Source organism: Delphinapterus leucas, chromosome 7 (assembly GCF_059928025.1).
Source record: "Delphinapterus leucas isolate spDelLeu-1000000601 "Yukka" chromosome 7, BTC_Dleu_Yukka2, whole genome shotgun sequence".
Lineage (NCBI taxonomy): Eukaryota > Metazoa > Chordata > Mammalia > Artiodactyla > Monodontidae > Delphinapterus > Delphinapterus leucas.
Window position 1 is genome coordinate 12,853,055 of NC_143135.1, and position 19,599 is coordinate 12,872,653.

General features: G+C 43.3%; 1 protein-coding gene across 2 annotated transcripts in view; it reads left to right on the top strand.

Moving 5' to 3' along the window:
- Positions 1-19,599, top strand: part of MTCH2 (mitochondrial carrier 2) — a 33,810-nt gene that overhangs the window by 11,724 nt on the left and 2,487 nt on the right. The window contains exons 6-13 of one of the 2 annotated variants that reach the window (XM_022591988.3): positions 564-621; positions 878-929; positions 1,367-1,426; positions 2,818-2,911; positions 3,876-3,923; positions 4,855-4,922; positions 7,348-7,423; positions 9,341-9,550. In XM_022591988.3, coding sequence (XP_022447696.1) covers positions 564-621; positions 878-929; positions 1,367-1,426; positions 2,818-2,911; positions 3,876-3,923; positions 4,855-4,922; positions 7,348-7,423; positions 9,341-9,427 — 543 coding nt within the window. In that variant the 3' untranslated portion in view covers positions 9,428-9,550. Of the gene's footprint in view, positions 1-563; positions 622-877; positions 930-1,366; positions 1,427-2,817; positions 2,912-3,875; positions 3,924-4,854; positions 4,923-7,347; positions 7,424-9,340; positions 9,551-19,599 lie in introns of those variants that run through there. The other variant, XM_089914852.1, reaches the window with a different exon arrangement.

Below are 19,599 nucleotides of genomic sequence, written 5' to 3' on the forward strand. Positions count from 1 at the left end.
CTTCCCAGACCAGGGCTCAAACCTGTGTCCCCTGCATTGGCAGGTGGATTCTTAACCACTGCGCCACCAGGGAAGCCCCAAGCCTCTTAGTTTTATTCCAGCTAGGTTACTGTTTGCTGGTGACTTTCCCTGTTTCTTTTTTTTTTTTTTTTTTGGGCCACACCATGCAGCATGTAGGATCTTAGTTCCCGACCAGGGATCGAACCTGCACCCCATGCATTGGAAGCACGGAGTCTTAACCACTGGACCTCCAGGGAAGTCCTTTTCCCTGTTTCTTTGCTTTTGTTTTTCTCATCTGTACATTTGAGAAGATAACAGAAACCTGCTTTGCAGAGAAATTTTGAGAAGTAACTATAACAGTATTGAAATCCATGAGTGAAAGCTGTGCTAGAATGATAGTGTATTATATTGCATCCCATTCAGGCTACTCTTCCTGACTCCAGGAAGGGCAGGAGTGCTCTGTCACTCACTCTCTTACTCTACAGTGTCCACCCACATGACTTCTCTCAGGAATTTGAGTGTCATTTATTTAGATTTCACAAGTGTGTGTTGATTCTTTCTAGACAACTCGAGAGATGATGGCTCGTTCTGCTGCTACCCTCATCACACATCCCTTCCATGGTATGTTTGCAGTTGATAACTGAAATCTGAATTTTTATCTTTTATATCACCGTCTCTCCTGACTACTTAGATAGGTTGACATGGTAGTTCACTAAAGTACCTTGCCTGTGTGTTTTCTGTTTGCTTGTTTTGGCTTTTATCCAATTTATCCAGACAGCAAAGTGTGTTTAGGTGGGAAAACCTTTTTTTTTTTTTCCCCAGGGCTATTAAAATTTATCTTGATGTAGCTTAAAAATCTTTTCTCTGTGTTCTATAGTGATCACTCTGAGATCTATGGTACAATTCATTGGCAGAGAATCGAAGTACTGGTAAGTGTTTCTGTTTTCAAGTATTCAGGGAGATCTGTTGAAGCCAAAGTATTAGAATAATAATACTTTACATTTTTATGATGCCTTAGAGCTTATAAAACAAATTCATGTATCTTATATCATTTGATCTACACACAAAAAAAACAGTAAAATCAAAGAAAAAGGCCCAGACAGGTTTAGGAGCCTCCCAGGACCTCAGGGTAAGTTGCAGGACCACTGAAGCCAGAATTCACCCTGACTGCCTGTGACCACACCCTTAGGTATTAATATCTCCACTTCTATCTCTAAATGCAACCGTCTTTGCAGAGTTAGGGTGGTAGAAAAGGGAGCAGGGGTGGAGGTATAAGTTTCACCTTGTCGAAGTGGTAATTGAATATTTTTTTTAATAGCTCCAAAATAATCTTAATGTATTTTATGTTTCTTTCTTCTGAACCTAGTGGACTTTGTGACTCCATAGCAACTATCTATCGGGAAGAGGGCATCCTAGGATTTTTTGCGTGAGTAAATTACTGATTTGTGCATGTGATTTTTGTGTGAGTAGAAAGCTTTGATGAGAGCGAGGACATAACTCCTTGTTTAAACCTCAGAGAAAATGTACTCTCTGGGTTTAATTCATGTTAAGCTCCATGTAGGCCCATCTGACTTAAATTCTCTTGTAGAGATCCCAAACTTTTGCTCTGCACATCTAAAATGTGTGAAATGAGGGTTGTTGTGTTTTTTTTTAAATAAATTCATTGAAGTTTCTACCCTTACAGTGAGTTCTCAATTACTATATAGTTGATAAAATGAGGAAAGTTAGTTTTTGAAAAATGGAAAATTATCTAACATGTATCTTCTTTATCCTGAGGGAATACGTTTTTGCACTATATTCATTCCCTTGAATTTACTTTGGAAGAACTTAGGCTGCTACCCTTGTTCTTCTGTTAACAACAAAAACCGCATTATTAACTAAATGGTCCTTTTTAATTTTCAGTGTTTCCACATACTTGATTTTATGTTTGAGTATCATAAATACTCCGGGAAATAGGCAAGACAGCTATTATTATTCTCATTTTAGAGATTTAAAAAAAAACTGATGCTCTGGGAAGTTCATTTGCTGCCCATCACATAGCTGATAAGTGGTAAAAGTGGCATTTAAACGCTGGTCTTCAGTCTGTGAGGTAATGTTTGTCCCACTCTTCCACACTGCCTCACCTTGGTTAACTAGGCCCTGGAAACATATTTTTTTTGTGTGTGTTTTTTTTTGTTTGTTTGTTTTTTTGCGGTACGCGGGCCTCTCACTGTTGTGGCCTCTCCCGTTGCGGAGCACAGGCTCCGGACGCGCAGGCTCAGCGGCCATGGCTCACGGGCCCAGCCACTCTGCAGCATGTGGAATCTTCTCAGACCGGGGCACAAACCCGTGTCCCCTGCATCGGCAGGCGGACTCTCAACCACTGTGCCACCAGGGAAGCCCTGGAAACATGTTTTTTGATGCCCTTCACCTGTATCTGTGTTTGGGCCATTCTCATTTTGTAATTTTTCTCATCTTTTGCCCTGCCAAATTTGAATATCAAGTAGTTTAGCAATAATCATATTTAAGTCTCTTCTCCGAAATAGGCACATTTTTTGCCTCCTTGCTTATAGTTATTAATAGTAAGCTGAACCATTGGCCATATCTTAGAGGGGTATAGCTGACCTGCATTTTTTAAATGAGAATAAAAGTCATTAGAGATTAGCCTCAAGAACAGTTATATTAACTAGAATGAATTGGTTAAGTTCTCGTATTCAGTGTCTTTTCAGTTCTCTAGAATGTTTTGAAATTAATTCTTTGAGAAGTGTTTATATTGAGTGAATTGTCTTTTTGCTGATCACATTTCTTGGTGCTTACTTTTATTTTTTCTTCATGTAGGGGTCTTATTCCTCGCCTCCTAGGTGACATCATTTCTTTGTGGCTCTGTAACTCACTGGCCTACCTCGTCAATACTTATGCACTGGACAGTGGGGTAGGTTGTGCCCTTGAGATGTGCTGGTGCGGACTTCATTGTATCCACCTGGCAGCTAGGTTAGCTTTAAAGTAAGATGGCAGTTGGTGTGCCGTACTCATCATTATATAGCTATATATTAATAGTCAAAATTTTAAAGGCTAATGTAGTGCCCTATAGTGTTTACTATAGAGAGATGCACCTAGAAAGTCCTTAAGGCGTGGCAGAGTGAGCCTAAGAGTCTACCTTTCTCCATGCTGCAAGGAGATCACTTCTTTATTGATGCCTAATGTTAGAGGACACCATGAAGCAGGATAGTTTTATAGTGTATGCAGGTGTTTCATCTAATCTGAAGTGTTAAGGGGACTCCTGTATTGGGCTTTCTAGAAACCTTAGCCTGGGGGCAGGGTGGGGGGTGAGAATCAGCCTTCCCTAAAAGCAATGTTTCTCCAGTCTCAGCAGTTGTATACCTCTTTGAACACAGTTAGCCCCAAAGCATGGTGGGAACTAGGACACACCCAGGCCAGAGGTAGGACTAAAAATCCACGTGCTTGGTTTCTTGAGTACTGAGACTGGTCTTCCCTACAGCATCTGGTACACAGCTAGGTGTATATGGAGGGAGTGACTTGTCCCTCAGTATACCGTCAGTGTTGTTTCCAGGGATTGTATCAATATTTCTAGGACATCGGAAAAGGTTACCAATCTCATTTCTGTTGTGTTTGAAATCCTGAGGCTATTATATTTGTTCCAAGCCATCCTAGCCTAATATGAACTTGTCTGTTAATGTTGAATCAAGTTGATCATTTTGATCACTGCCTTTTTATGCTCATAATGTTTTATGTTTTCATCCTCTAAATTAATTTTCAAGTTGTCAAAGAAACTAATAATGCAGAGATAGAATATATTGATATGGTTGGGGACAATTAGCTGTTATATCAGCTTAATTTTCTTACTCGTTCTAATAAAGGCTTTCTTCCTGTTCTAGGTTTCCACCATGAATGAAATGAAGAGTTATTCCCAAGCTGTCACAGGAGTAAGTTTTTAAAAATCCTTTTAGCCTTTTAGGAGTAGGTTTGTTTGTTTGTTTGTTTAATATTTATTTATTTGGCTGTGCCGAGTCTTATTTGTGGCATGTGGGATCTTTGTTGCGGCATGCAGGATCTTTAGTTGCGGCATGTGGGATCTAGTTCCCTAACCAGGGATCAAAACCAGGCCCCTTGTATTGGGAGCGTGGAGTCTTAGCCACTGGACCACCAGGGAAGTCCCTTTTTAGGAGTAGTTTTCTTTTCTTCTCTTCCCTTCTCTTTTCTTTTCTTTTCAATTTCTTTGTCGTCACTGCTTTAAAGCAACCAGCTGTCTCACAGGAAAGTCTTTCAAATTTATTAATATTTTTCAGAGGTAAGAATAACCAAGAATCCCTGCATCATAGTAACAGTAATAACAAGCCTACATAGTTTGGTGCTGTTCAGCTTTCAGAGGGGGTAAGTGGGCACTTCTCATCACAGATCTGCCCCTGCTTCTCACTGTATCATGCTGAACCTATATTGGAAACTTCACCCTCTTGAATCATGTGGAGTCTTCCAGTAGTTGACTTTTGAAGTAGTTTCCATTGTCTTTGGAAGGATATTCATGTTGTCTTGTTTTCTTCAGGGCTATTTTGAAATGCTTATTGTATTTAGTTGTATTTACTTTTAAATGATGAAGTTCAGTTTTATTTGAATGTGGGCTCAATCACAGAATAAGAGAAGCCTTCTGGTCTTTGGTTAAAAGGTTGCATGTAGTGGTATGGTAAGAGGAGGAAACATCTGCAGGCTCAAAAACGTGTAATTTAGTCTCTCCTGGGGTACGGAGAAAGCAAAACCAATGTTGGAGTATTTGACCACAGTGGCACTAAGACTAAGGGAGAAGAATAAAGGAGACTAGGAATGACTTAGTAACTTAGCTGTCTTTTTACTCTTTTACAGTTTTTTGCCAGTATGTTGACGTATCCCTTTGTGCTTGTCTCTAATCTTATGGCTGTCAACAACTGTGGGTAAGTGCCTTGCGTTTCTTATCTTAGTAGTTGGCTGCCTGTATGCCTGACAGGTAGGGCAGTCCTGGTAGAAATTTGGGGAGGATAGTACAGTTGTTGCTGTTAATAGATTTCCTAATTTTTTTCTCTGTCTGCCCCATGTACCAGCAGTCCCATCAATTTGTATTATAAGCAGCCACTTCATATCCTTTTTTGGAATAGAGAAGGGCACAAATAATATTTCTCAAGCATTTATAAATAATGTGCACTTGCCAGTAGTCTAGGTTCTTTTCTGAAAAGGGTGGGAAAATTACCAAATTACTCTACTTTCACATTTTTAAAGAAAAAAAAAAAAGGAAGAACTTCTTAATTTATTTTTGGCCACGAGGTGCGGGATGCAGGATCTTAGCTCCCTGACCAGGGATCGAACCCATGCCTCCTGCATTGGTAGCGCAGAGTCTTAACCACTGGACCGCCAGGGAAGTTCCTCCTTTATTTATTTATTTATTTTTTTGTGGTACGCGGCCTCTCACTGTTGTGGCCTCTCCTGTTGCGGAGCACAGGCTCTGGACGCGCAGGCTCAGCGGCCATGGCTCACGGGCCCAGCCACTCCACGGCATGTGGGATCTTCCCGGACTGGGGCACAAACCTGTGTCCCCTGCATCGGCAGGCGGGCTCTCAACCACTGTGCCACCAGGGAAGCCCCCTCCTTTATTTTAAGTCCTTATCCTCTCTTTCGAAAGTTACAAAAGGTATGTCAGGGATTGAATGACAACCTGTACCTGTTTTTCCTCAGGGCTTCATGGAGAAAGTGAGTTTTCAAGTAAGAAAAGTAGGAAATTTGGTTGAAAATGGAAAGTTTCTTGACCTTTCATGTACTGGCTGGGGAATGGGTAGGTGTGGTGTTGGACACCACTGATTTCCAGCTTCTAGGCGCCATCTGACTCTACCAGGTTGGACAGAAGTTTTGCCTCTTTTTTTTTTTTAATTAAAAAAAAATTTTTTTAGCCACGCTGCACGGCTTGCAGGATCTCAATTCCCCAACCAGGGATCAAACCCGCAACCCCTGCAGTGGAAGCACGGATTCATTTTTTTTTTTTTTTAATATTTATTGATTAACAAATATTTATTGAGTATATATGGTGTACTGCTATAAAGTGAATGGTGGTTTTTGGTTTTTTTTTAATTTATTTTATTTTCGGCTGTGTTGGGTCTTTGTTGCTGTGCGCGGGCTTTCTCTAGTTGTGGTGAGCGGTGGCTACGCTTCATTGCAGTGCATGGGCTTCTCATTGCGGTGGCTTCTCTTGTTGCAGAGCACGGGCTGTAGGTGCATGGGATTCAGTAGTTGCAGCACGCAGGCTCAGTAGTTGTGGCTCGCGGGGCTCTAGAGAGCAGGCTCAGTAGTTGTGATGCACGGGCTTAGTTGCTCCACAACATGTGGAATCTTCCTGGACCAGGGCTCAAAGCCATGACCCCTGCATTGGCAGGTGGATTCTTAACCACTGCGCCACTGGGGAAGCCCGGAAGCACGGATTCTTAACCACTGGACTGCCAGGGAAGTCCCAGAAGTTTTGCCTCTTGATTTATTTCAAAACTCTGTTCCTCTGGAGTACCTGCCACAATATGCCATTATACATGTCATTGTTTTCAAACAAGATATCAAATTGATAGCTGTGTGGAGTTTGTTTTGTGATTTGTGGAGCAGCTGCCACATTTCGGCCCAGAGCAGGCTTGAAGGATTAGTTAAGTGTGTTGTTGTTGTTACTATTATTATTTGCAGTTTTTGAGAGAGGAAGTGATAAGGAGTTATACCTGAGTAAGAGCATGTAGTCACCACCATTTCACACCACTGTCCATTGTCAAGTTTGGAGTCTTTTGAATACTACTTAGTTTTTAAATTCCCTTTCCCTGCTTTTTTTTTTTTTTTTTTTGCGGTATGCGGGCCTCTCACTGTTGTGGCCTCTCCCGTCGCGGAGCACAGGCTCCGGACGCACACGCTCCGCGGCCATGGCTCACGGGTCCAGCGCTCCGCGGCATGTGGGATCTTCCCGGACTGGGGCACGAACCCATGTCCCCTGCATCGGCAGGCGGACTCTCAACCACTGCGCCACCAGGGAAGCCCTCCCTTTCCCTGCTTTTTAATCATATAATTGCTATGTTCTAGGATTTCATTTGTCCACAAATTTAAACCTAGATGTTTTAGAAAGTACATAACTGGTTCAAGTTTCTGTTTCTGTTATGTTGATTCAAAACCTAAATGTAAGGGAGGGTGATCCGTTTTGGATGCTCAGTCTTTCCCCTGCTCCAATAGAATTTGTTTCTTCAGAACTAAAATTGCTTCTCAGGGAACTTTCCGGGAAGAATATTTTGACAAAGATTTACTGAGCTCTTGAGAGAATGTTTTATAAATGTTGACTTCAGTAGCTAACCTGTTATTCTATTTCAGGCTTGCTGGTGGATGTCCTCCCTACTCCCCAGTATATTCTTCTTGGATAGATTGCTGGTGCATGCTACAAAAAGAGGTACTTCTCTCTCATTCTCTGTCTCCCTCCCTCCCTCTCCCCTCCTCGTATTTTATTTTGTTTTGTTTTTGTTTTTTTTCTTAAATGTCTCTGGAATCCCAGGTTAATTCTTGTAGGTTATCCTTTAGTTACCAATTAATGTACCCTTTTCAATGTTCCATATGTCACTCTGGCATAGTAATAAAGTGCACTGCTTGGAAATCAGGAGAGGTAGTGAAGAATTAAGAATTCCTAGATGTGATCTGGAAGCCATTTGAGTGATCACATTCAAATTACAAATAAGGTCTGGGTAGACAGTTATCCTGGTTGTTAAAATGATGCCCTTGATTTCAGATTATTTTTTCCAACCTCACCTTTTTGTAACTTTTCAGAATCTCCTAATATATTCAGGTGTTTTCCTACAGTATTTAGAGAAGCTGAGAAATAAAAAGTTATTTACTTATGACATTATTTGTCACAGTGTTGTTGAAAGGGCTGGTCTCTTACTTCTAGAGTCATGTTAGTGGATGATTTTGTCCAGACTCCAATTGTGAGGTGTAGGTCTTCTCCAGCCAAAAGTTCTTGATGAATCTAGGCAGAGCTTTATTAGGAACCAAAATGATAAATGGCTGTGGGCTAAATTTAACATGGAATCACTAAAATGGCCATCAGTTGAAAGCTGTTTTTGAATGGGAAGCACTCTTTAAAGGATTGTAGAAGAAATTGTATGAGGAAACTCTTTGTTGCATTATATTATAGCACTGGTGACACATACGAGAAAGACCTTTGTTCACAGGGCTCAGGCTTCCCAGCCTGAACTCTGAATGCAAAGGCCTAGGTGCTGCTGGGGGGGCTTTTGCTCAGCGTGCCCAACAAGCCCTTCTGTGAACCCAGGCCAGGACACTTGGATGGTTGCCAGACAGACCTAACATGAACATTCTGGGTTTCATTCTGAGTTTTACATTCTCGGTGTTACAGTCTCCTTTTGTGGTCCCCATTTAAAAGGAAAGGTGGCCCTTCTTTCCCCACTTCCTAACCAGCCCCCTGCTATAGGATGAAAGCAAATAGAAAATTAGTAGGGTATCAGACACCTTACCTAGGGAACGGTTAGTCCTTTAAATGCTTAAGGCAACAGCAAATCTTAACTGAGCACTTACTGTATACGAGGCGTTATGCTAAGAGTTTTTCATGTATCAGCTCACGTAACCGTCAAAACAGCCGTGTGAGGATAGGTACCGTTCTTTATCATTCCCACCTCACATATGAAGAACGGGGACTTTGAACGGTTAAATAATGCCAATTATGTAACCCAAGGTCACACAGCCAGTGTTTGGGAGAGCAGGATCTACATGCAGGCTGTCTAACTTCAGAGCCTACTCATTTAAACTCACAACATTACTACTTTAATTATAAGATTTTCTAAGTACTCCCTAGAGATCTACCATTCCATTCAAAACAAACAAAAGCTGGCACAGGGACTTCCCTGGCGGTCCAGTGGTTAAGACTCCATGCTTCCACTGCAGGGGGCGCAGGTTCAATCCCTGGTCAGGGAGCTAAGATCCCATGTGCCACGCGGTCGAAAAAACAAACAAACAAAAGCTGGCACTTAACTGCGTGATAGGACTGTTCTCAACGCTTGATACGAACTGACTTGATAATCCAGCTGGCAAGTGGCAGAGCCAGAGTCCAGACTGGGGATTCTGTCTAAGTAGGTAAGAAATACTTGCCTTGATCGGTGTGTCAGAATTGTAGTTGATTCCACAGAAGCTCAGCTTAAGGCAGAGAGTACAAACTGCTACTCTGTAGTGATAGTCCCGATTTTATCCTGGTCATTTTAGTCATGTTTCTCAGAAATATGTCCAGTTGTCTCTGCTGATTTGGACTGGCTGACCTCATTTTCACAGTAGACTTTATTTGTTTTTGTTTTTTTCTTTCCAGGGAAATATGAGCCGAGGAAATAGCTTGTTTTTCCGGAAGGTCCCCTTTGGGAAGACTTATTGTTGTGACCTGAGAATGTTAATTTGAAGATGTGGGGCAGGGACAGTGACATTTCTATAGTCCCAGATGCACAGAATTATGGGAGAGAATGTTGATTTCTATACAGTGTGGCACGCTTTTTTAATAATCATTTAATCTTGGGAAAATGGAGGTGTTTGGTGTCTGCCTTTTTTTGTTCTTTTTTCCAGCACAACATAATTTACCACTGATATTCCCCCTTTAGTTATCCTGAAACATTTTTACTCCAGATTATTTTACTTAAAGAAAGAAGTTGCATTTACCTAAAGGTACAGGCAGGTTGTCATGCAATTTGAGTCTTAATTTAAGGCTCTGTAAAGTGAAGAGTACAATCCTGTGAAGAAAGAGAAATAATTGTTTGAAACTTAAGAAAATGAATAAGGCAAATGATTTGGGAGGTTATAAGTTACCGTTTTTTTAGTAGACCTTAAAAGCTCAGCAGCATCCACCAGAGTCTGTCTCCCGGTATATTCCTCTAAGCACATTCAATTAACCCTGTCTCTCAACTTCAAAGAAAGGACAATACACTGCTAATCTACCCTAGAAAATCTCTGCGTGAGGCATCCATGCCTTCAGTCTGTTATTGCAAAGCAATAAATTGTGTTGCCAACAACAACAAAAAAGGACAATTAGAATATAAGCAAGATTTGGAAAGGAAGCATAATGGCTTTTTTTTTTCCAAAAGAAGTTCCTATTATATAAAATATGAAAAGCAAATACTGTGGCATTAGTCCCCTTCTCTAAGAGCTAAGTCTTTGCCAATCCCTAAATTACATCATTATACAGTTCTAATTGTATATAATCTTTTGTGCTTCTGTTTGTTATTTTGTTTTTGTTGTTGCAGAAGGTGAGTAGTTTGTTTTTCATTCCTAATGACACACTTGGAAGGTATACTTGTAACTTCACGTCTGGTAATGCAGACGTAAGTCCACAAGATTCTTAGGATATTGACCACCTCGCATGTCATACCCTCAGTTAGGCATGGTAGCGTTCAGAGGAGGGGGAAAAAATCATTTTAGAAGGGCATAAATTTCCACTGAAACATAAAGATCTTATTTACTCAGGCCTTTTAGAAGCAGGTTAAAATGCTCTAAAATGAGAAAGCATTTGGTTTCACTTACTTAAATCCACTGGGTTGTTGCCAAATGAATAAGCTTTGAATTTGCTCTTTCTCAGAAGAATTTGCTACTTCCCTATCAAAGCTGCAGCACCCACAATATTAGAGTGGGCGTGCAGGGTCTTCCCCCTCCCCCGGGGTTTAGGAATGTAGCCTGAAGCTCCCAAGTAGCTTACCTTGAAATGTCTTTGATGTCTCTTTGTCTCAAAAAGGAATGTAAATTTTATATTCTATTCAATAGTATCTGCATTTGTTTTAATATAAAAATGTTTTGCATTACCTACTGTTTTTCCCAAAAAAAATCTTCAAGTAAAGATGATCTGGGAAAATGTGCCATGTGTATTATCCTGTGGCTTCAGTTCTCATACACGCTACTACGCCTGCCTAGCTGAGAAGCTTGTCTGACTGTGAGAACCAGTCTACCACCAGCGGGCGCCAAGGCTTTGGTTTTGCCTATGAAAGTCGGGCTGTGGAAAAATTTCACCAAGGCCTGGCTTTATTCAGAGTACTGGCTGATCAATCTAACTGCGTCCAAGCTATAAGTCCCATAAGAGTGCTATACCCGTGGTCCCCCATAAAATTTTATAAGCCGTTAACATACTCAGAGTCTGAAATTTATTCAGGGGCTAGTAAATGCAGGTAGGTAGGTACTCTTAAGATACGCATGCAAGGGCTTCCCTGGTGGCGCAGTGGTTGAGAGTCCGCCTGCCGATGCAGGGGACACGGGTTCGTGCCCCAGTCCGGGAAGATCCCACATGCCGCAGAGCGGCTGGGCCCGTGAGCCATGGCCGCTGAGCCTGAACGTCCGGAGCCTGTGCTCCGCAACAGGAGAGGCCACCACAGTGAGAGGCCCGCATACCGTAAAAAAAAAAAAAAAAAAAAAAAAGATACACATGCAAGAAATACTGAACTGACTCATTATATATGTAAATCATGTAAACCTAGATAAGGATTATCTAGTAAGCTGCACTTGTGAAACTGGGCAAGTGGTTTGCTTTGGCAGTACTGAGCTAAGTTGCCAGGAAATATTCCCTCTGGGGACTCTGCTGGTCATTGAAGCTTGACTGAAGAAAAGAATGTGGGGTTTCCTGGAACTTTGGGGTGCTTGTAAAAGTACCAGGGTATACAAGCAACCTTAGGACGAAAGAAACTTTAAACATGGTCCTGTATCCCAGCTAAACATACCCTAGCTTTGCTATGATTTCCTACTTGAGAAATGTCTTCCTTTCCCCCTCCCCATTGAAATTTTTCTTATATGGTAAAATTCAGCTCTAGTGCCATCTCTTTGTGAAGTCTCTCTTAGTCCTCCCAACCAGATGAGATCTTTGCCTTCAAACTTCTCCCCTAAGTCTCGTAAATTATACTGCAAAGTAAACTGACAAAACAAACTACATCCAACACCAAGTTCAAGGCTTACACAGCAGTGGCATTACTTCTCTCTGATCTGAAAATATGTGAAAAAAATTATATTTGGCCCTTTAAAACAGGCGCACCAAAACAACCTCACTGGGCTTTATAGGAAAACTAGCTGGTGAAGTAGCAGTGCATGAAGTCGGGTCAGTTGAAGGTACTGTGGCAGGTAAGGGGAAGCAAGAAGAGAGAACAGTAGGGAGTAATGACTGCCAAGCTATAAGCTTTAGTTCTCATAAGCTTTGGTAGAGTAGGTATGCCCACTTTAGAAATAAAGAAAATGAGACTCAGATTAAGTAACTCATTCAAAATTATACAGCTAGTAAGTTTTAGAGGAGAGTTCAAACCTGAGTCTTTCAAATTCCAAGGCATGTTTACTGTTTCATAGAAGCAATGAAATGCTGAGAATAAAGTAGCCAGTGAACCAAATGATACGTGATCCGTCTGAGGACAAAGGCCCTGCCTTTTAGTCAGATCAGTGAACCAAAGAACAAGCCTCCCACAGAATAGAGTAGAATGGTCTTCAATCAGGAAAGATACACTTTTTGCCTCTGCAGAATGATAAGTAGGTGAAGCAACTGAAAATAGAGATGATCACCATTACTTTTCTATACTATCATGATTTATGCGGATGGAAAGCTAAGTTACTGTACAGGAAGGATTTTTTCCTAGAAGTACCATTAGTCCAATGTATTGGAACTCCTACTATGTTTGAAGGTTAACAGTTTTTGAAAGTGATTTACATGTCAGCTCCTCAATGGATTCTTTTTTTATGGCCTTGCCCTGCGAGTTGTGGGACCTTAGTTCCCCAATCAGGGGTTGAACCTGAACTGTCGGCAGTGAAAGCATAACCACTGGACCACCTGGAAATTCCCTCAATGGATTCTTCTAGAACATCCTTGCATATTGGATGGGTTCATTCAGGCTGCTGCCCTAAGTGCCATAGTAATTTGTATCTTTGGAGATTTTTTGTTTTTTTTTTTGTGGGGGGGGGGGTTGGTTTTTTTGGCCATGCCATGTGGCTTGCAGGATCTTAGTCCTCTGACTAGGGATCAAACCTGTGCCCCCTGCAGTGGAAGTGCGAAGTCCTAACCACTGGACTGCCAGGGAATTCCCATGGAGTTTTTTTTGTTTTTAAATACAAAGTTGTGTGTTTTATCTCCCATGGAGAGATTTTTTTAGGCTTATTTAAGGATGTCACATTTTATGTTTTCCACCTCCATTGATCCCTCGTCTTATCTCTTCAGACTTGAGAGAATTAGAATCTTGAACTCTGATTTTTGTCCTAGAGGGAAAGTTGCAAATGAAAGGTTCTTTTGCCACCAACTAAAAAAAAAAAAACAACCTTTTTTTCAGGAGAATATCTTAGAGGGTAACAGCAATCAGTTTTCTAAAGCAACTAAAAGTGTTTCCCCTCCAACCAGTTTTGTCCATATTAGTCAGCCTCATCTGTTTGCTGCCTCCCCAGGCTGTCTTGGGAGGCAGGTCTTCCACACACACTGCCATAATTCCATGGCCGTGAGATGAAATGTTGAAAAGCCCATTTGCCTCACCCTCGTAAGTGGATTCCTCTGCAGTTGGGACCCCAAATCTGTCTGGGACCAATTAGCCAGAATTTGTATTAAAACCACAGTTGTTCCAGAACCAATTTACTGCCACCCTGAAAAAGAATGTTTTCAAATAGATTTAGATTAGTACCACACCAAAATATGGCTGGAGAACAGTGCTTTGGAGCGTGTCAAGGAAAAGGGGGAGAAACAAAAATGTGACCTGGAGGAGCTCTTGAAGACTCGCCAACTTCCCAAGAGGGAGAGCAAATAATGATACAAACCCTGCCCCCTCCCAAACCCAAGATGACACCATTGGTGAGAGAACCTTTTCTAGCACCAGTTTTTGCCTCACTAAGGCAGCCAGAAGAATGGACTGTTCCCTGGTAATGCCATATTTCCAGGGAAATATCTATCAGGCTTTGCAGTTTATTTCCAAACTGAGGAGCCAGAGGTGAGATAAGGACAGGAAACAGAAGTGCGCCTAGTCGCTTTCTATCCCGTCTGCACCCCTGCCCTCCTGGCATCCCAGAGACTGGTGAGAGTGTCCTTTGGCTGGAAACAAAAAAGGAGGGTGAAAATGGAAACAACAGAGCCGTACCTCACTTCAGACTGCTCACCTCCTCCTGGAATTCAGCATTTCATGCCCTTCCTTCCCTGAGGGGCCCACATTTAGAGTTTATAAATATAACCCTCAGTTACTGAGTGCAAAGCCCTGGGTTGTGGGCAGTGGAGGATGTAATAAATCTCTGCGTCCTCCATGGCATTACTGGGAGCTGAGGAAGGGACACAGTCTGGCGAGAACATAAAAACTAAGAATGTTGTGAGGATTAAATGGAACCATGTGTAAGAAAGCAAAGCCTGGAACACTGAAAGGGTTCTCACCGAGTCTCCCGAACACTTGCTGTGATGGGTGTTGGACAGGCAGGATGTGCCAGAAGTTGAAACCAAGCTCCCTGGGATCCACAAGAGGAAAAGCTGACATCCAGTTAGGGGAACTCGGGGAAGACTTCATGAAGGAGTAGCACTTGACCTGGTTTTCTAAGGACAGGGTACTGGGAGGCAGGATGGTGGAATGGGAACAATTTCCAGCCCTGTCACTTAGCAGCCATGTGACCTTGGACTAGTTATTTGATCGTATTAAGCCTCAGGCTCTTCATCTCTAAAGTGAGGATAATACTTCTCTTATTGGGGCATTAAATTGAGTACAGTGTCACAGCAAATATTTGGAATGTGGTAGCCGTTATGGTTATTTAAGAATTAGGGGGCTTCCCTGGTGGCACAGTGGTTGAGAGTCCGCCTGCCGATGCAGGGGGACACAAGTTCGTGCCCCGGTCCGGGAAGACCCCACGTGGCGCGGAGTGGCTGGGCCAGTGAGCCATGGCCACTGATCCTGCTCGTCCGGAGCCTGTGCTCCGCAACGGGAGAGGCCACAACAGTGAGAGGCCTGCGTACTGAAAAAAAAAAAAAAAAAAAGAATTAGAAGCTAAGGGAATACTTTATAAATATAGATAATATGGGCAAAGTCATGGAACTAGTAAAGGCCAAGAGTTGAGGGAAAGTGGAATTGCATCTCTAATGACAGTCCTAACATTTCTTTTTTTTTTTTTTTTTTTTTTTTTGCCGTACGCCGGCCTCTCACTGTTGTGGCCTCTCCCGTTGCGGAGCACAGGCTCCGGACGAGCAGGATCAGTGGCCATGGCTCACCGGCCCAGCCACTCCGCGCCACGTGGGGTCTTCCCGGACCGGGGCACGAACTCGTGTCCCCCTGCATCGGCAGGTGGACTCTCAACCACTGCACCACCAGGGAAGCCCCCCTAACATTTCTTCAAAGCTGTATTTCTGCCATATAATGAGCACCTGGAACAATACCTAACACATAGTTCTCAATAAATGTTTGTTCAGGATCCTCAAATTCAATTACATCACAACCCTTCTCCCCAAGCCTGCAGTGGTGCTTGCATTCTCAAATTTTTTTAAACACTTCATGATCACCCTGTTTCCCAAGCTAAAACCCTGGAGATGACTGAATCCTCTCCACCCTTCACTATTCTAAGAAGTCACTGCTAGATTCTCAGAAATGCCTCTTGAATTTGTCATCCTCCCTCCGTCCCCAGTGCCTTGGTGCATCATCTCTGCTCAGCTGTTGCAGCAGGCTTCTATCTGGTCTTCCTGCCACCAGCGCAAGACAGTAGGCAGTAGATAAAGCTGGAGCTGTATGGTATGATCTGGTTATGGAGGATGGCTACAACTTTTCTCTGCCTATACAAGCTTCCTACAGGGGATAAAATACTTTCTGACCTAAGTTTCTTAAGACTTCTTGCTCTAGCATCCTTAAATCCATGCACCTTAAGCCCAAGTCATGCAGTCCCAATTCTCCTCCTACAACCTCCTCTGCTCTGCATATTTGTACCTCATTAGCAGCTGCTCTTTGTGTTTGTTATCTTCTGCTGGAGCCTCGTGCAGAAGGAGCCAAGCTGAGAGACAAGGATATTTATAAATAGAAAGTGGGTGTAAAGTTCTGCAGTTGCAAATGTTTTTTAAAAGGCTAATTCCATCTCTCCTCCATTTGAGCTTTGAAATTCCTGTCCACCTCCTCATCTTCCATCTTTTACCAAAAGTCCTTACCCTCTCCTTGGTCCCGGCCATGATAAACCTGGAAACCCTGGTGGTTAAGAGATGTCACCTGGGCTTCCCTGGTGGCGCAGTGGTTGAGGGTCTGCCTGCCGATGCAGGGGACGCGGGTTTGTGCCCCGGTCCGGGAGGATCCCACATGCCGCGGAGCGGCTGGGCCCGTGAGCCATGGCCGCTGAGCCTGCGCGTCCGGAGCCTGTGCTCTGCAACGGGAGAGGCCACAACAGTGAGAGGCCCGCGTACCGCAAAAAAAAAAAAAAAAAAAAAGAGATGTCACCTGGAAAGTAGTGCATCTATAGACAACTGTACAGAGTGAAAGCTATTGAGATAACATAAATGTACTTACCACCTAATAATAGAATATTTATTGGTGGCCTCCTACACGACCTGCCCATATATCCATTAGCTCCAACCCATAAAACAGCCATATAAACAAAATATAATCCCATTTCTTTGATAGAAAAGTGAAGTTCAGAAGGATTAACCGATTTGCCCAAGACTGATAAATGACAGAGCCAGGATTCAGAGCTGGGTGTGCAAGTCTGGGGAATTTCTAATATGTCATGCACACGTACTGAGTTCTGTTTTTCTACATAAAAATAGGGGAACAGTTTTAAACAAGGAGGTAAAAATGCAACTTGATGAGAGAGAATTTGATTTTATAACAATGAAAGGGTCAAGTTGTATATCATGGTTGCATACTCAGAAACCCAACAGACTGGCTTAATTAAGAAAAGGAATGTATTGGCTCAAGCAACAGAAATGGTCAGTTGTTAATCTGGTGGTTCAAACAAAGGCATCAGGACTCCCACTCGCCCCATTCCTTGGGCCCACCTCTGCCTGGTTTCCTTCTCAGACAGGCTCACTCCACTTGGCAACAAGATGACAAATGGCATCTTCACTCAATGGCTTTTTAGAGCTTGTAATTTCAGAGAATGAGTAAATGTCTCTTAGGGAAGTTCCAGCAAGAATCCCCTGGAGGACTCTGGCTTGACACACATCCATCTGTAAACCATTCCATTTGGTGTGTCTGGGGGATGGAGTACTCTACTGGCCAGACCTGAGTCAGGTCCAGCCTGAAGGTGTCAGGATCCAGGGTCAGCTCCACTGGAACCATATACAGTTGGCCCTCCGTATCTGCAGATTCAACCAAACAGATTCAAGGGTCTACTCTACTTGGGGCTGCAGGGGCATGGCTCATCAAAGGAAGGTTCACCAGGCATAGACATATACTGCAGCATGTCCGAAAGAAACAGCTTGACCAGAAAGGGAAAGAAAGCAGCACAGTCCGTCAAGGACATAACCTGTGAGAACCGTGAACCTGAGACGAGCACAGGGGTTGATGGGTACTGAAACCTATGCACAATCACCCCATCAACCACGTAATATCCCCATTTTTCAAGTGAGAAAAATGGAAGCACAGAGATTTAAACAACTTGCTGGGAAGGGGCAGAGCTAGAATTCAGACCTGGATATGCTTGACTCCGAATCCTGTGTGCTTTCTGCTCTCCGCCCCGGCGCATTGCCAGCCCAGGGTGGGGGGGTGGGGGGAAGCCTTTGGGTGAAACTGACAGGTAGCCAGGTGAGCGCTTGGAAGCCACGGCCCCGCGGAAGTCCACTTCCACCTGCCCAGCTGAGCTCTGAGGGCGGGATGGCCCCAGGCTGGGGGACTGCCCCCACCTTGCCCTGGCAGCCACAGTCCCACACAGCTTCACATGCATCAGCGACCGGTTCCTCTCTCAGTGGACAGACACGACTGCCAGGGAGCAGCTCCCCCGACCTTAGCTCTGACCGTGGGGAAGAACTGCCTGGAGCTGTCAGTGGCACAGGAACCACAGGGCAAAGTCGAATCAAGAAGGAAGGGCATGTTGGCCATAGAATGAGTGGGTGAGCAAATAAATAAATAGTCCTAGAAAAATAACTTGAAGAGATTAGAGTTACTATCTCACGTTTAGAGACTGAGATGGGAATGTGGCACATGAGACAGGAGGCTCTGAAATAGAAAATGAGAGTAGCCCATTTGCGGAAAATCCTTGGACAGGAAAAGGGGCAGAGCTGAAGAAACCAGCGTGGCTGTACCGAGAGCTCCCTGACAGGCTCACAAATGAGAAGGCAGGTATAAGAGAAGAAGGCTGAAGTCCTTGATAAAATGAGACTCAGAAAAAGTGCAGACAGTAAAAGACGTTGTTGGTTATGTTCAGAGCAAGAGGAATAAAGACAGGATAGGGTTCCACTTGGGGAAAAGGTGCCAGGTTAGCAGTTGTCGGAAAGCAGAATACTCAACCCCGATTCTCCTCACTCTCCATCGAAGAAAAGCATTTCTAAACTGGAATGAGTCAAGCAAAACTTCAGATAGAGGAAGTTGAAACTCCAAAGGGAGAGAAGAGAAGTAAACCTAAGCACCCAGCCATTTAAATGAGCTGCAAATCCCAAGGTGTTAAACCTTTGCAGAGAAGATTCTGGAACCCTTGCCAACGTAGCTGATAAAGCTGTGGACAAAAGGAAAGGGGCCCCAATGCCCGATGGCTGCAAATATCCCGGTGTTAGAAAAGAGGAAGAGGTAGATTCTGGAAACTCTAGGTGGGTATACTTCAGGTGAATTCCCAAATTTATTCTAGAATATCATATTAAACTGTGGGTTTGAGAACACCTAGAAAAAGAATTGGTACCTTCACTAAAAACAAGATAGAGTAAGTAATAATGTCAACAATAATATAGTTTGTTATTATTTATTTGGAAGGCCACTAGGAAAATTTCCTTGGACATAGCGTACCCTGTTTCCAGTTAGACATCAGGCACCTCCCAACTGAGGAGACAGCCAGGAAAACAGTGACCTCCAAGATTGCCCAGTCGGGTGGATTTCCAGCCCATTTAACCACTGTGCCCCTCCCCCCAAGTTGGTTATTCAGTTGGTGTGAATCCGGGGAGAAGTCTTAAATTTCATGCTTCTAGATTCTGCATCTGGTCAGCTCAGTAGTTAATCGTGTCTGCCACACTCACAGTGCAGGTGGCACCACTATTGGAAGGAAAAGCTAATATTTGGATGTCAGAATCAAGATTCTAAAATATCTTGAAACAGTGAGCTGAAACCCACAGGATGAATTTAAAAGAAGTGGCAAGACCTGCATTTATACGTATTTTAAAACATCAGCTGCCCCAGCACAGGATGAAGGAAGTTTGGCTTTGACGGTGCTTGTGAAAAAGGCTGAGGGCTTTCAGCCGACCTCAGGTTGAATAGAAGCCAGCAGGAACGAAGCAGCTGCTCAAAAAGATACTGGTTCTCCCTGCCTTTTTTAAATAAATGTATTTATTTATTTTATTTTTGGCTGTGTTGGGTCTTCGTTGCTGCGTGCGGGCTTTCTCTAGTTGCGGCGAGCAGGCTTCTTACTGCGATGGCTTCTCTTGTTGCGGAGCACAGGCTCTAGGGCACGCGGGCTTCAGTAGTTGTGGCTCACGGGCTCTAGAGCACAGGC